A 15,158-nucleotide genomic window follows, 5' to 3' on the forward strand; every position below is an offset into this window, starting at 1 on the left:
TGTAGGTATCACTGTGGTTATCTCCTATAAACCAGTTAGTCTGTGGATATCACTGTGGTTATCTCCTATAAACCAGTTAGTCTGTAGGTATCACTGTGGTTATCTCCTTTAAACCAGTTAGTCTGTGGGTATCACTGTGGTTATCTCCTATAAACCAGTTAGTCTGTGGGTATCACTGTGGTTATCTCCTATAAACCAGTTAGTCTGTGGGTATCACTGTGGTTATCTCCTATAAACCAGTTAGTCTGTGGGTATCACTGTGGTTATCGCCTATAAACCAGTTAGTCTGTAGGTATCACTGTGTCTATATACATTCTACCTAGGTACCTGGATGATGTAGCCCTCCACCACCTTATCGATGCCCTGTGCAAACTGTCAGCCGAAGCCATGGAGCTTGCCTACTCCAACAGGGTAAGTCAAGTTCTACTCACTAGGTGGCAGTAGTCATCACTGGTACTAAAGTTTCGGAGATAAATTAGAAATTCCATTAGCCAAGATGGATTGTTTGTGTGTTTTATGTGTTAAAAGCTAGATTTGGGTCTAACTCCTTTAGATTTAGAACAGAATCGTCTGGAGGAATACTTTTTATCTGCTCATCTATTTTAATTAATGGTAACCATCGTAAACTAACTAGCTAACAAAAACCACAAGAAAACAATAACGACTTTGAATGAGAGTTATCTTTCTTCGTACATGGTCACATCATTTTTCTGTAGAATGTGATGCATGTGAATGACTTTGCATATACTTAGTGTACTCATGTATGTGTGAATGTCTTATTTTTCAAATTATACCTTAATTTATGCATTCCAAGAATCTTTTGAATAACAAGTCTTGCAAGAATGTGTTAATTGTCTTGTGTTCATGTGAAGTGTTGTTGAGAATAATGTAAATCAATCATGTGCTACTATTTTTTATCTCTCTTGGTTAACATTTTCTTTATAATCTTCCATTCTTTTCTTTTAATTTATATAATGGTCCATAATTGTGCTAGTTTTGTGGAGTTGACAAGTTTTGTTTTTTCCCCTACTACAACAGGGAATGTACTTTGCCTCCTGGGACTCAGTATGTGATTTCATTATTTATAGCTTATTGTAGCTGTCACATGTGTATATATTGTCAGCTCCATCACCTGATATTGTCATGCAGTCAAGCTTGCATTTTCAGCCTCTGTATCACGGGAGGACTTAACATTTTTGTTCCATCTTGTAACAAATGTTGTGAGGTTTAATTCACCCTTTTATGCGTGCATGCTGCTAAAAGCATGTAATCTAACACTGAATCTGTAAATCAGCAAACTATAGGATTTTAAATTTCAGCTGCTACAGTGAAAGACTACTTAATATTTCAAAATTAAGTATTGATATTTGTGTTTTACACCCTACTTAACCTTGAGAATACAAATATCACTACCCATACAGAGGGCAGTGACTGTCACCTATAACTAAAGGCTATCATTTAGTTTGACTGTTTTAACTTGAAGGTTATTGTCACTACCACTAATCTCGTCCCTCATTTAATGGAAAAAGCTTGCTTAAATTTCAGGTTTTTTCATTATGAGTTTCTGCTATTGCAATTCTATTGATCACAAGTTATCAATCTCTTCTATTTTAATTTTTTAAACATTTCTATTTGAATAATAATTTTGGTCACAGTTACAAATATTATGTTTTAAAATGCATGCAAAACATTTTAAGACACACATTCTGTTAGCTTTTCCAATATATACTCGTGCAAGCCACACACCAGAATGATTTAGTTGATTTAATTAGGATATATATATATATATAGGTATGAATATAACTATCAGACTCGCAGGTTGTACACAGCCTCTACACTTGAACACAGACCACATGGTGTTACATACACAATATACCCGTAAATGATTTCACTTTTATCATAGCTTGAAATTTATTGAAATATTTTTTATGCAAGATTTAAATAATGTTATATACAATGTACATACAAAATTGTAAATGTAAATATAATGTATATAGACTGTCAATATAATGTATATAGGTAATAGACTGTCAATATAATGTATATAGGTAATAGACTGTCAATATATTGTATATAGGTAATAGACTGTCAATATAATGTATATAGGTAATAGACTGTCAATATTATGTATATAGGTAATAGACTGTCAATATTATGTATATAGGTAATAGACTGTCAATATAATGTATATAGGTAATAGACTGTCAATATAATGTATATAGGTAATAGACTGTCAATATATTGTATATAGGTAATAGACTGTCAATATAATGTATATAGGTAATAGACTGTCAATATTATGTATATAGGTAATAGACTGTCAATATAATGTATATAGGTAATAGACTGTCAATATTATGTATATAGGTAATAGACTGTCAATATAATGTATATAGGTAATAGACTGTCAATATAATGTATATAGGTAATAGACTGTCAATATAATGTATATAGGTAATAGACTGTCAATATTATGTATATAGGTAATAAATTGTCAATATTATGTATATAGGTAATAGACTGTCAATATATTGTATATAGGTAATAGACTGTCAATATTATGTATATAGGTAATAGACTGTCAATATTATGTATATAGGTAATAGACTGTCAATATAATGTATATAGGTAATAGACTGTCAATATAATGTATATAGGTAATAGACTGTCAATATTATGTATATAGGTAATAGACTGTCAATATTATGTCGTCTTAGATATATAATGGAGAAGGGAGACAATTCACATTGTATGCTGAGAGATATACATTGTATGTCATGTGGTCAGCTAATGCACATCACATGAACAATGAAGCATTTTTGTAAAATTATTGTATCACACCTGTCATTATTGTACATTGTAATACTGCATTAGTCAACCCTTATCAGCTAGCTAACATCAACTTATAGCAAATCTGTGTCATTGCTCAGGTTCCTTCTTTATCTAATACATTTGGATTATAGTCTTCATATAATAGTCAATAAAATATGTGGAACAAGTTCATGTTTCACAATGCAAAACAACCCTGAACAAGTCCATGTTACAGGGTACAAGCACTCTTTACACAAGCTCATGTTACAGGGTACAAGAACACTTTACACAAGCTCATGTTACAGGGTACAAGAACACTTTACACAAGCTCATGTTATAGGGTACAAGAACACTTTACACAAGCTCATGTTACAGGGTACAAGCACACTTTACACAAGCTCATGTTACAGGGTACAAGAACACTTTACACAAGCTCATATTATAGGGTACAAACACACTTTACACAAGCTCATGTTACAGGGTACAAGCACACTTTACACAAGCTCATGTTATAGGGTACAAGAACACTTTACACAAGCTCATGTTATAGGGTACAAACACACTTTACACAAGCTCATGTTACAGGGTACAAGCACACTTTACACAAGCTCATGTTACAGGGTACAAGAACACTTTACACAAGCTCATGTTACAGGGTACAAGAACACTTTACACAAGCTCATGTTATAGGGTACAAGAACACTTTACACAAGTCCATGTTATAGGGTACAAGAACACTTTACACAAGCTCATGTTACAGGGTACAAGAACACTTTACACAAGCTCATGTTACAGGGTACAAGCACACTTTACACAAGCTCATGTTACAGGGTACAAGCACACTTTACACAAGCTCATGTTACAGGGTACAAGCACACTTTACACAAGCTCATGTTACAGGGTACAAGAACACTTTACACAAGCTCATGTTACAGGGTACAAGCACACTTTACACAAGTCCATGTTATAGGGTACAAGAACACTTTACACAAGTCCATGTTATAGGGTACAAGAACACTTTACACAAGCTCATGTTACAGGGTACAAGCACACTTTACACAAGCTCATGTTATAGGGTACAAGCACACTTTACACAAGCTCATGTTACAGGGTACAAGAACACTTTACACAAGCTCATGTTACAGGGTACAAGAACACTTTACACAAGTCCATGTTACAGGGTACAAGCACACTTTACACAAGCTCATGTTACAGGGTACAAGCACACTTTACACAAGCTCATGTTATAGGGTACAAGAACACTTTACACAAGCTCATGTTATAGGGTACAAGAACACTTTACACAAGCTCATGTTATAGGGTACAAGAACACTTTACACAAGCTCATGTTACAGGGTACAAGCACACTTTACACAAGCTCATGTTATAGGGTACAAGAACACTTTACACAAGTCCATGTTATAGGGTACAAGCACACTTTACACAAGCTCATGTTACAGGGTACAAGCACACTTTACACAAGCTCATGTTATAGGGTACAAGAACACTTTACACAAGCTCATGTTATAGGGTACAAGAACACTTTACACAAGCTCATGTTATAGGGTACAAGCACACTTTACACAAGTCCATGTTACAGGGTACAAGCACACTTTACACAAGTCCATGTTATAGGGTACAAGCACACTTTACACAAGTCCATGTTACAGGGTACAAGCACACTTTACACAAGTCCATGTTACAGGGTACAAGAACACTTTACACAAGCTCATGTTATAGGGTACAAGAACACTTTACACAAGCTCATGTTACAGGGTACAAGCACACTTTACACAAGCTCATGTTATAGGGTACAAGCACACTTTACACAAGCTCATGTTACAGGGTACAAGAACACTTTACACAAGCTCATGTTACAGGGTACAAGCACACTTTACACAAGCTCATGTTGTAGGGTACAAGAACACTTTACACAAGCTCATGTTACAGGGTACAAGCACACTTTACACAAGCTCATGTTGTAGGGTACAAGAACACTTTACACAAGCTCATGTTACAGGGTACAAGCACACTTTACACAAGCTCATGTTAAAGGGTACAAGCACACTTTACACAAGCTCATGTTACAGGGTACAAGCACACTTTACACAAGTCCATGTTACAGGGTACAAGCACACTTTACACAAGTCCATGTTACAGGGTACAAGCACACTTTACACAAGTCCATGTTACAGGGTACAAGCACACTTTACACAAGCTCATGTTACAGGGTACAAGAACACTTTACACAAGTCCATGTTACAGGGTACAAGCACACTTTACACAAGTCCATGTTACAGGGTACAAGAACACTTTACACAAGCTCATGTTATAGGGTACAAGAACACTTTACACAAGCTCATGTTATAGGGTACAAGCACACTTTACACAAGCTCATGTTACAGGGTACAAGCACACTTTACACAAGCTCATGTTATAGGGTACAAGAACACTTTACACAAGCTCATGTTACAGGGTACAAGAACACTTTACACAAGCTCATGTTACAGGGTACAAGAACACTTTACACAAGCTCATGTTACAGGGTACAAGAACACTTAAAATTTACACAAGCTCATGTTATAGGGTACAAGCACACTTTACACAAGTCCATGTTATAGGGTACAAGCACACTTTACACAAGCTCATGTTACAGGGTACAAGCACACTTTACACAAGCTCATGTTACAGGGTACAAGAACACTTTACACAAGTCCATGTTATAGGGTACAAGCACACTTTACACAAGCTCATGTTACAGGGTACAAGCACACTTTACACAAGTCCATGTTATAGGGTACAAGCACACTTTACACAAGCTCATGTTACAGGGTACAAGAACACTTTACACAAGCTCATGTTACAGGGTACAAGAACACTTTACACAAGCTCATGTTACAGGGTACAAGCACACTTTACACAAGCTCATGTTATATGGTACAAGCACACTTTACACAAGCTCATGTTACAGGGTACAAGCACACTTTACACAAGTCCATGTTATAGGGTACAAGCACACTTTACACAAGCTCATGTTACAGGGTACAAACACACTTTACACAAGTCCATGTTACAGGGTACAAGCACACTTTACACAAGCTCATGTTACAGGGTACAAGCACACTTTACACAAGCTCATGTTATAGGGTACAAGCACACTTTACACAAGCTCATGTTACAGGGTACAAACACACTTTACACAAGTCCATGTTATAGGGTACAAGCACACTTTACACAAGCTCATGTTATAGGGTACAAGCACACTTTACACAAGCTCATGTTACAGGGTACAAACACACTTTACACAAGTCCATGTTACAGGGTACAAGAACACTTTACACAAGTCCATGTTATAGGGTACAAACACACTTTACACAAGCTCATGTTATAGGGTACAAGCACACTTTACACAAGCTCATGTTACAGGGTACAAACACACTTTACACAAGTCCATGTTACAGGGTACAAGAACACTTTACACAAGTCCATGTTATAGGGTACAAGCACACTTTACACAAGCTCATGTTATAGGGTACAAGCACACTTTACACAAGTCCATGTTACAGGGTACAAGAACACTTTACACAAGCTCATGTTATAGGGTACAAACACACTTTACACAAGCTCATGTTATAGGGTACAAGCACACTTTACACAAGCTCATGTTATAGGGTACAAGAACACTTTACACAAGCTCATGTTATAGGGTACAAGCACACTTTACACAAGCTCATGTTATAGGGTACAAGAACACTTTACACAAGTTCATGTTTCAGGGTACAAGCACACTTTACACAAGTCCATGTTACAGGGTACAAGCACACTTTACACAAGTCCATGTTACAGGGTACAAGCACACTTTACACAAGCTCATGTTACAGGGTACAAGAACACTTTACACAAGTCCATGTTACAGGGTACAAGCACACTTTACACAAGTCCATGTTACAGGGTACAAGAACACTTTACACAAGCTCATGTTATAGGGTACAAGCACACTTTACACAAGCTCATGTTACAGGGTACAAGAACACTTTACACAAGTCCATGTTATAGGGTACAAGCACACTTTACACAAGCTCATGTTATAGGGTACAAGCACACTTTACACAAGCTCATGTTACAGGGTACAAGCACACTTTACACAAGCTCATGTTACAGGGTACAAGCACACTTTACACAAGCTCATGTTGTAGGGTACAAGAACACTTTACACAAGCTCATGTTACAGGGTACAAACACACTTTACACAAGCTCATGTTATAGGGTACAAGAACACTTTACACAAGTCCATGTTACAGGGTACAAGAACACTTTACACAAGCTCATGTTATAGGGTACAAGAACACTTTACACAAGTCCATGTTATAGGGTACAAGAACACTTTACACAAGTCCATGTTACAGGGTACAAGAACACTTTACACAAGCTCATGTTATAGGGTACAAGAACACTTTACACAAGTCCATGTTATAGGGTACAAGCACACTTTACACAAGCTCATGTTACAGGGTACAAGCACACTTTACACAAGCTCATGTTATAGGGTACAAGCACACTTTACACAAGCTTATGTTATAGGGTACAAGCACACTTTACACAAGCTTATGTTATAGGGTACAAGCACACTTTACACAAGCTCATGTTATAGGGTACAAGCACACTTTACACAAGCTCATGTTATAGGGTACAAGCACACTTTACACAAGCTCATGTTACAGGGTACAAGCACACTTTACACAAGCTCATGTTACAGGGTACAAGCACACTTTACACAAGCTCATGTTACAGGGTACAAGCACACTTTACACAAGCTCATGTTATAGGGTACAAGCACACTTTACACAAGTCCATGTTATAGGGTACAAGAACACTTTACACAAGCTCATGTTATAGGGTACAAGAACACTTTACACAAGCTCATGTTACAGGGTACAAGCACACTTTACACAAGCTCATGTTATAGGGTACAAGAACACTTTACACAAGCTCATGTTACAGGGTACAAGCACACTTTACACAAGCTCATGTTACAGGGTACAAGCACACTTTACACAAGCTCATGTTATAGGGTACAAGAACACTTTACACAAGCTCATGTTATAGGGTACAAGCACACTTTACACAAGCTCATGTTACAGGGTACAAGAACACTTTACACAAGCTCATGTTACAGGGTACAAGCACACTTTACACAAGCTCATGTTATAGGGTACAAGCACACTTTACACAAGTCCATGTTATAGGGTACAAGCACACTTTACACAAGTCCATGTTATAGGGTACAAGCACACTTTACACAAGTCCATGTTATAGGGTACAAACACACTTTACACAAGCTCATGTTACAGGGTACAAGAACACTTTACACAAGCTCATGTTTCATGCAATAATACCTTACCTGAGTTCATGTTATAGGGTACAAGATTTCCCTGAACAAGTCAATGTTACAGTGTGCAAGAAAACCTTGAACAGTTTCATGAATCATGCAAAAATACCCCAACCAAGTTCATGTTTCATGTTGCAATAATACCTTGAATGAGTTCAAGAACACCTTATCGAGTTCATGTTACAGGGTGCAAGAATGCCTTGAGTAAGTTTGTTTCATGAAAGAATACTAGTATCTCAACCAAGTTCATGTTACAGGGTGCAAGAATACTTTGAACGAGTTGTGTTTACAGAGTGCCAATTAGTTCAAGAACAAGATCACTGTTACTATTTATAGAGAATTATTGTCAGCAGTGACCTCGATTAAAACAGATTTTGATCAAACTTCTTATAAAGGTCACATATGAGAATACCTCAAACGTGTTGACCTTTGGGATTATAGCAGGATTATCAGCCTGTTGACTTCGGGCAGTATCACTTGTGATGCCTTCTTGTCTTTTGGGTAAAGTGTTAAAAAGTGAAACTAGGTCTTGTGTTCCACTTTAAGGAACCATCTTCTGGCCATTTGGTCTGCAGTTGTACTGGAATATGTTCAGAGATTAAAGGCCATGGCCATTTGTTTGGAGATGGAGGGCCATTGCCATTTGTTTGTCTGGAGAAGGGGACAATGGTCATTTGTTTGTCTCAATGGGGGTGGGGGGGGGGGGGGGGGGGGGGGGGGAGGAGGCATGGATTGCTTGCCATGTTCCTCCTTGTAAATGATGAGGACTAGAATAGAACACAGAAGTCATTGTCTGGATGAAAATTAACATTCCACAGCCCTGTATTGCTCCTAGTAGGCCCAGAAAAGGAGACAAAGGTTGTTGCTTGCATCCAGAAACAAACCAAGTGTGGGCTAAGTACACATCTAGGCATGCAGTGATTCCCCTTTTATGACAAGAAAATCCAATTTCATGTAATATCTTTACTTGGTGTAAACTTGTATAATCTTATCTAATATACTACTTGGAAATTGCTTTTCTAGTTTGAAGAATATGTCACTGAAAAAGTATGGAATTTGGTGGCATATCCAGTACTTTTATTTGGGTTGCTCCTGAACTTAAAATAATCAGAAGTCTTTTGTTCTATTGATATCTGCATGTGTACAAAGTAAATTTGTATAAATGGATTCTTTCTATCAGCTGAACAATGATGATCAACTGGAGGAAAAGTTGTGGGTGTATCTGATAGACTCTGATAGTGTATTTCCTGTTAATGTTCCCTGAGTAGACTGTTGTACGACGGTCAATGTTGACATTATACTGGGGGTATCTGATAGACTCTGATAGTGTATTGTACGACGGTCAATGTTGACATTATACTGGGTGTATCTGATAGACTCTGATAGTGTATTTCCTGTCAATATTCCCCTAGTAGACTGTTGTACTACGGTCAATGTTGACATTATACTGGGTGTATCTGATAGACTCTGATAGTGTATTTCCTGTCAATATTCCCCTAGTAGACTGTTGTACTACGGTCAATGTTGACATTATACTGGGTGTATCTGATAGACTCTGATAGTGTATTGTACGACAGTCAATGTTGACATTATACTGGGTGTATCTGATAGACTCTGATAGTGTATTTCCTGTTAATGTTCCCTGAGTAGACTGTTGTACGACGGTCAATGTTGACATTATACTGGGTGTATCTGATAGACTCTGATAGTGTATTTCCTGTCAATGTTCCCTGAGTAGACTGTTGTACGACGGTCAATGTTGACATTATACTGGGTGTATCTGATAGACTCTGATAGTGTATTTCCTGTCAATGTTCCCTGAGTAGACTGTTGTACGACGGTCAATGTTGACATTATACTGGGTGTATCTGATAGACTCTGATAGTGTATTGTACGACGGTCAATGTTGACATTATACTGGGTGTATCTGATAGACTCTGATAGTGTATTGTACGACGGTCAATGTTGACATTATACTGGGTGTATCTGATAGACTCTGATAGTGTATTTCCTGTCGATATTCCCTGAGTAGACTGTTGTACGACGGTCAATGTTGACATTATACTGGGTGTATCTGATAGACTCTGATAGTGTATTGTACGACGGTCAATGTTGACATTATACTGGGTGTATCTGATAGACTCTGATAGTGTATTGTACGACAGACTCTGATAGTGTATTGTACGATCGTCAATGTTGACATTATACTGGGTGTATCTGATAGACTCTGATAGTGTATTGTACGACGGTCAATGTTGACATTATACTGGGTGTATCTGATAGACTCTGATAGTGTATTGTACTACGGTCAATGTTGACATTATACTGGGTGTATCTGATAGACTCTGATGGTGTATTTCCTGTCAATGTTCCCCGAGTAGACTGTTGTACGACGGTCAATGTTGACATTATACTGGGTGTATCTGATAGACTCTGATAGTGTATTGTACTACGGTCAATGTTGACATTATACTGGGTGTATCTGATAGACTCTGATAGTGTATTGTACTACGGTCAATGTTGACATTATACTGGGTGTATCTGATAGACTCTGATAGTGTATTTCCTGTCAATGTTCCCCGAGTAGACTGTTGTACTACGGTCAATGTTGACATTATACTGGGTGTATCTGATAGACTCTGATAGTGTATTGTACTACGGTCAATGTTGACATTATACTGGGTGTATCTGATAGACTCTGATAGTGTATTTCCTGTCAATATTCCCCTAGTAGACTGTTGTACTACGGTCAATGTTGACATTATACTGGGTGTATCTGATAGACTCTGATAGTGTATTTCCTGTCGACGTTCCCCTAGTAGACTGTTGTACGACGGTCAATGTTGACATTATACTGGGTGTATCTGATAGACTCTAATAGTGCTTCTTGAATTGTTAAATATTGCCGTGACAAGGTCCTTGAGGTGCTTGATTGCCTCACAGTTTATCTTTACAGAACCAAACACTGGCATGATGTAGATGGGGTCGCTTGATGGTAAACATGGCCATCCAATCAGTGTGAATGCTTCTGTTGGTTTGTATTGTTTTATCAACACTTTATGATTGTTTACACAGGAAGACAGGATTTACAAATATTGGTCCAATATCTTGTCGATGAATTGTCTTATTGATCTCGGGATCTTCCCAATCTCATCTGGCTTGTGTAAAGACATATAGTATTTGTGTTCTGTGTAGCCAGCGCTTTAGATAAATCTGTTCTCTGGAGCATCTTTGCCTAGAATCATCTTTAAGGTGAATCTCTTGAACAAGTCATCTGTATAAAAACAGTGTGTATCTAGAGTGGAGCATAAAAACAAAGTGTGTATCTAGAGTGGAGCATAAAAACAAAGTGTGTATCTAGAGTGGAGCAAGCCTTTGTTAGGATTTGATACAGTTAACATAGACCCGGTTGTATAGTATTTCAGTCAATCAAACATTCATTTTATCTCATTAAAACCCATACTAACAACCTCATGATTTATATTAAGTAACCTGGGGCAAAGTCTCAGGTAAGATACTGCAATCACCTTTTGTCTATGTTGGTGTGTGTCATGCCCCTCTCACTTAGTGATTCAGATTGCCAGCATCGTCACAAAACCAGTCATTTGATATAGAGCCATTCAGACATGCTGGGATAAATTACTCCAAAATTTGTTCAAATGAATGACCTTGACCTACTTTCAATTTCACAGGGTTCAAATGTGTTAAAATCTTCCAACAACTTTGCAATAACCAATAGGCACAGGGTTATGATATTGGACTAGTTGAGTGTTCTGGGATGAAGGGTCACCAACAGATTTGTTGAAATGAATGACAAGGCCACCAGTCTGTATAAATATATAGTCAGGCATCCCATATATGACTTCCTATTATCCACTCACCAGTTATTTGGTTGTCCCCTTATCGATTCCACCACTAATTGGGTTATTCCATTTACAATCTAGTCACCAGTAATAATCCTTTAATCCCACTATCTAGTAACAACTAACCTGGTTACCCCATTATCCAGTCACAACTAACTTGGTAACCCCATTATCCAGGCACCACTTTCCTGGTTACTGCACTAATCAGTTACTACTAATCTGGTTACCCCACTATCCAGTTACCACTATGCTGGTTACCCCACTATCCAGTAATCACTATACTGGTTACCCCACTATCCAGTAATCACTATGCTGGTTACCCCACTATCCAGTAATCACTATACTGGTTACCCCACCATCCAGTAATCACTAACTTGTTTACATCACTATCCAGTCACTACTAACCTAGTAATCTCACTATCCAGTGACCACTAACTTGGTAACCTCACTATCCAGTCACCACTGACTTGGTAACCTCACTATCCTGAGTCACCACTAACTTGTTTACCCCACTATCCAGTCACAACTAAGCTGGCTACTCCATTATCCAGTCAACACTAACCTGGTTACCCCACTATCCAGTTACCACTAACCTGGTTACTGCACTATCCAGTCACCATTAACCTGGTTGCCCCACCATCCAGTCACCACTAACTTGTTTACATCACTATCCAGTCACTACTAACCTAGTAATCTCACTATCCAGTGACCACTAACTTGGTAACCTCACTATCCAGTCACCACTAACTTGGTAACCTCACTATCCTGAGTCACCACTAACTTGTTTACCCCACTATCCAGTCACAACTAAGCTGGCTACTCCATTATCCAGTCAACACTAACCTGGTTACCCAAATATCCAGTCACAACTAACCTGGTTACCCAATTATCCAGTCACCACTAACTTGTTTACCTCACTATCCAGTCACCACTAACTTGTTTACCTTACTATCCAGTCACCACTTACTGGTAACCTCACTATCCAGTCACCACTAACTTGGTAACCTCACTATCCAGTCACCACTAACTTGTTTACCTCACTATCCAGTCACCACTAACTTGTTTACATCACTATCCAGTCACCACTTACCTGGTAACCTCACTATCCAGTCACCACTAACTTGGTAACCTCAGTATCCAGTCACCACTAACTTGTTTACCTTACTATCCAGTCACCACTAACTTGTTTACATCACTATCCAGTCACCACTTACCTGGTAACCTCACTATCCAGTCACCACTAACTAGTTTACCTCACTATTCAGTCACCACTAACTAGTTTACCTCACTATCCAGGCACCACTAACTAGTTTACATCACTATCCAGGCACTACTAACTGGGTAAGCTCACTATCCAGTCACCACTAACTTGGTAAGCTCTCTATCCAGTCACCACTAACTTGGTAAGCTCACTATCCAGTCACCACTAACTTGGTAACCTCACTATCCCCTCACCACTTTGTGTTAATATATGTAGTTTTAAGTACTGCTCTGAGTGTCAGAAATATGTCGGTTTCGACTGCTTCTATTAGAGTGTCTTACTGAGCATGCTGCGATTTTGACATGATTGATGTTTCTTAATGGTTCTTGAAAGAAATATTTTTAAATCTGTGAAATTGGGATCAGTTTTCTGGTTAGGGCTTACTTGTCATGACACCATTTAAATCTCGCTTATTGTGATTTGTTATAAGCTTCACTTCAGTCATACAAAATTCTGTCATAAATAACCTCTCACATTTTACCTTTTATAATATTTACATTTGGTTGGAAATTATTATAGCATTGGTGAACGCAATGTATCTCTGGTAATCAAAGTTGATTAAATTAATCGCTACTGTTGTTGATTACAGTTAACAAATATCTCTATCTTTACTGTTGTTGATTAGAGTTAACAAATATCTCTATCTTTACTGTTGTTGATTAGAGTTAACAAATATCTCTATATCTACTGTTGTTGATTACAGTTAACAAATATCTCTATCTTTACTGTTGTTGATTACAGTTAACAAATATCTCTATCTTTACTGTTGTTGATTACAGTTAACAAATATCTCTATCTTTACTGTTGTTGATTACAATTAACAAATATCTCTATCTTTACTGTTGTTGATTACAGTTAACAAATATCTCTATCTTTACTGTTGTTGATTACAATTAACAAATATCTCTATCTTTACTGTTGTTGATTACAGTTAACAAATATCTCTATCTTTACTGTTGTTGATTACAGTTAACAAATATCTCTATCTTTACTGTTGTTGATTACAGTTAACAAATATCTCTATCTTTACTGTTGTTGATTACAGTTAACAAATATCTCTATCTTTACTGTTGTTGATTACAGTTAACAAATATCTCTATCTTTACTGTTGTTGATTACAGTTAACAAATATCTCTATCTTTACTGTTGTTGATTAGAGTTAACAAAATTCAGCGCTTCCCCTTCCTTGTTGTCATTAAAATTCAGCGCTCCCTCTTCTCCGTTGTCAATAAAATTCAGCGCTCCCTCTTCTCCATTGTCAATAAAATTCAGCGCTCCCTCTTCTCCGTTGTCAATAAAATTCAGCGCTCCCTCTTCTCCGTTGTCAATAAAATTCAGTGCTCCCTCTTCTCCGTTGTCAATAAAATTCAGCGCTCCCTCTTCTCCGTTGTCAATAAAATTCAGTGCTCCCTCTTCTCCGTTGTCAATAAAATTCAGTGCTCCCTCTTCTCCGTTGTCAATAAAATTCAGCGCTCCCTTTTCTCCGTTGTCAATAAAATTCAGCGCTCCCTCTTCTCCGTTGTCAATAAAATTCAGCGCTCCCTCTTCTCCGTTGTCAATAAAATTCAGTGCTCCCTCTTCTCCGTTGTCAATAAAATTCAGCGCTCCCTCTTCTCCGTTGTCAATAAAATTCAGCGCTCCCTCTTCTCCGTTGTCAATAAAATTCAGTGCTCCCTCTTCTCCGTTGTCAATAAAATTCAGCGCTCCCTCTTCTCCGTTGTCAATAAAATTCAGTGCTCCCTCTTCTTCGTTGTCAATAAAATTCAGCGCTCCCTCTTCCTCATTGTCGACAACATTCAATGCTACCTCTTCACCATTTCTGACCTGGTGTAGT

General features: G+C 37.8%; 1 protein-coding gene across 1 annotated transcript in view; it reads left to right on the forward strand.

Moving 5' to 3' along the window:
• Positions 1–15,158, forward strand: part of LOC117331398 (protein MON2 homolog) — a 620,780-nt gene that overhangs the window by 21,814 nt on the left and 583,808 nt on the right. Inside the window, exon 18 of the mRNA XM_033890102.1 lies at positions 324–411. Within this exon, the coding sequence (XP_033745993.1) occupies positions 324–411 (88 nt within the window). The remainder of the gene's footprint in view (positions 1–323; positions 412–15,158) is intronic.

Source organism: Pecten maximus, chromosome 7, assembly GCF_902652985.1.
Source record: "Pecten maximus chromosome 7, xPecMax1.1, whole genome shotgun sequence".
Classification (NCBI taxonomy): domain Eukaryota; kingdom Metazoa; phylum Mollusca; class Bivalvia; order Pectinida; family Pectinidae; genus Pecten; species Pecten maximus.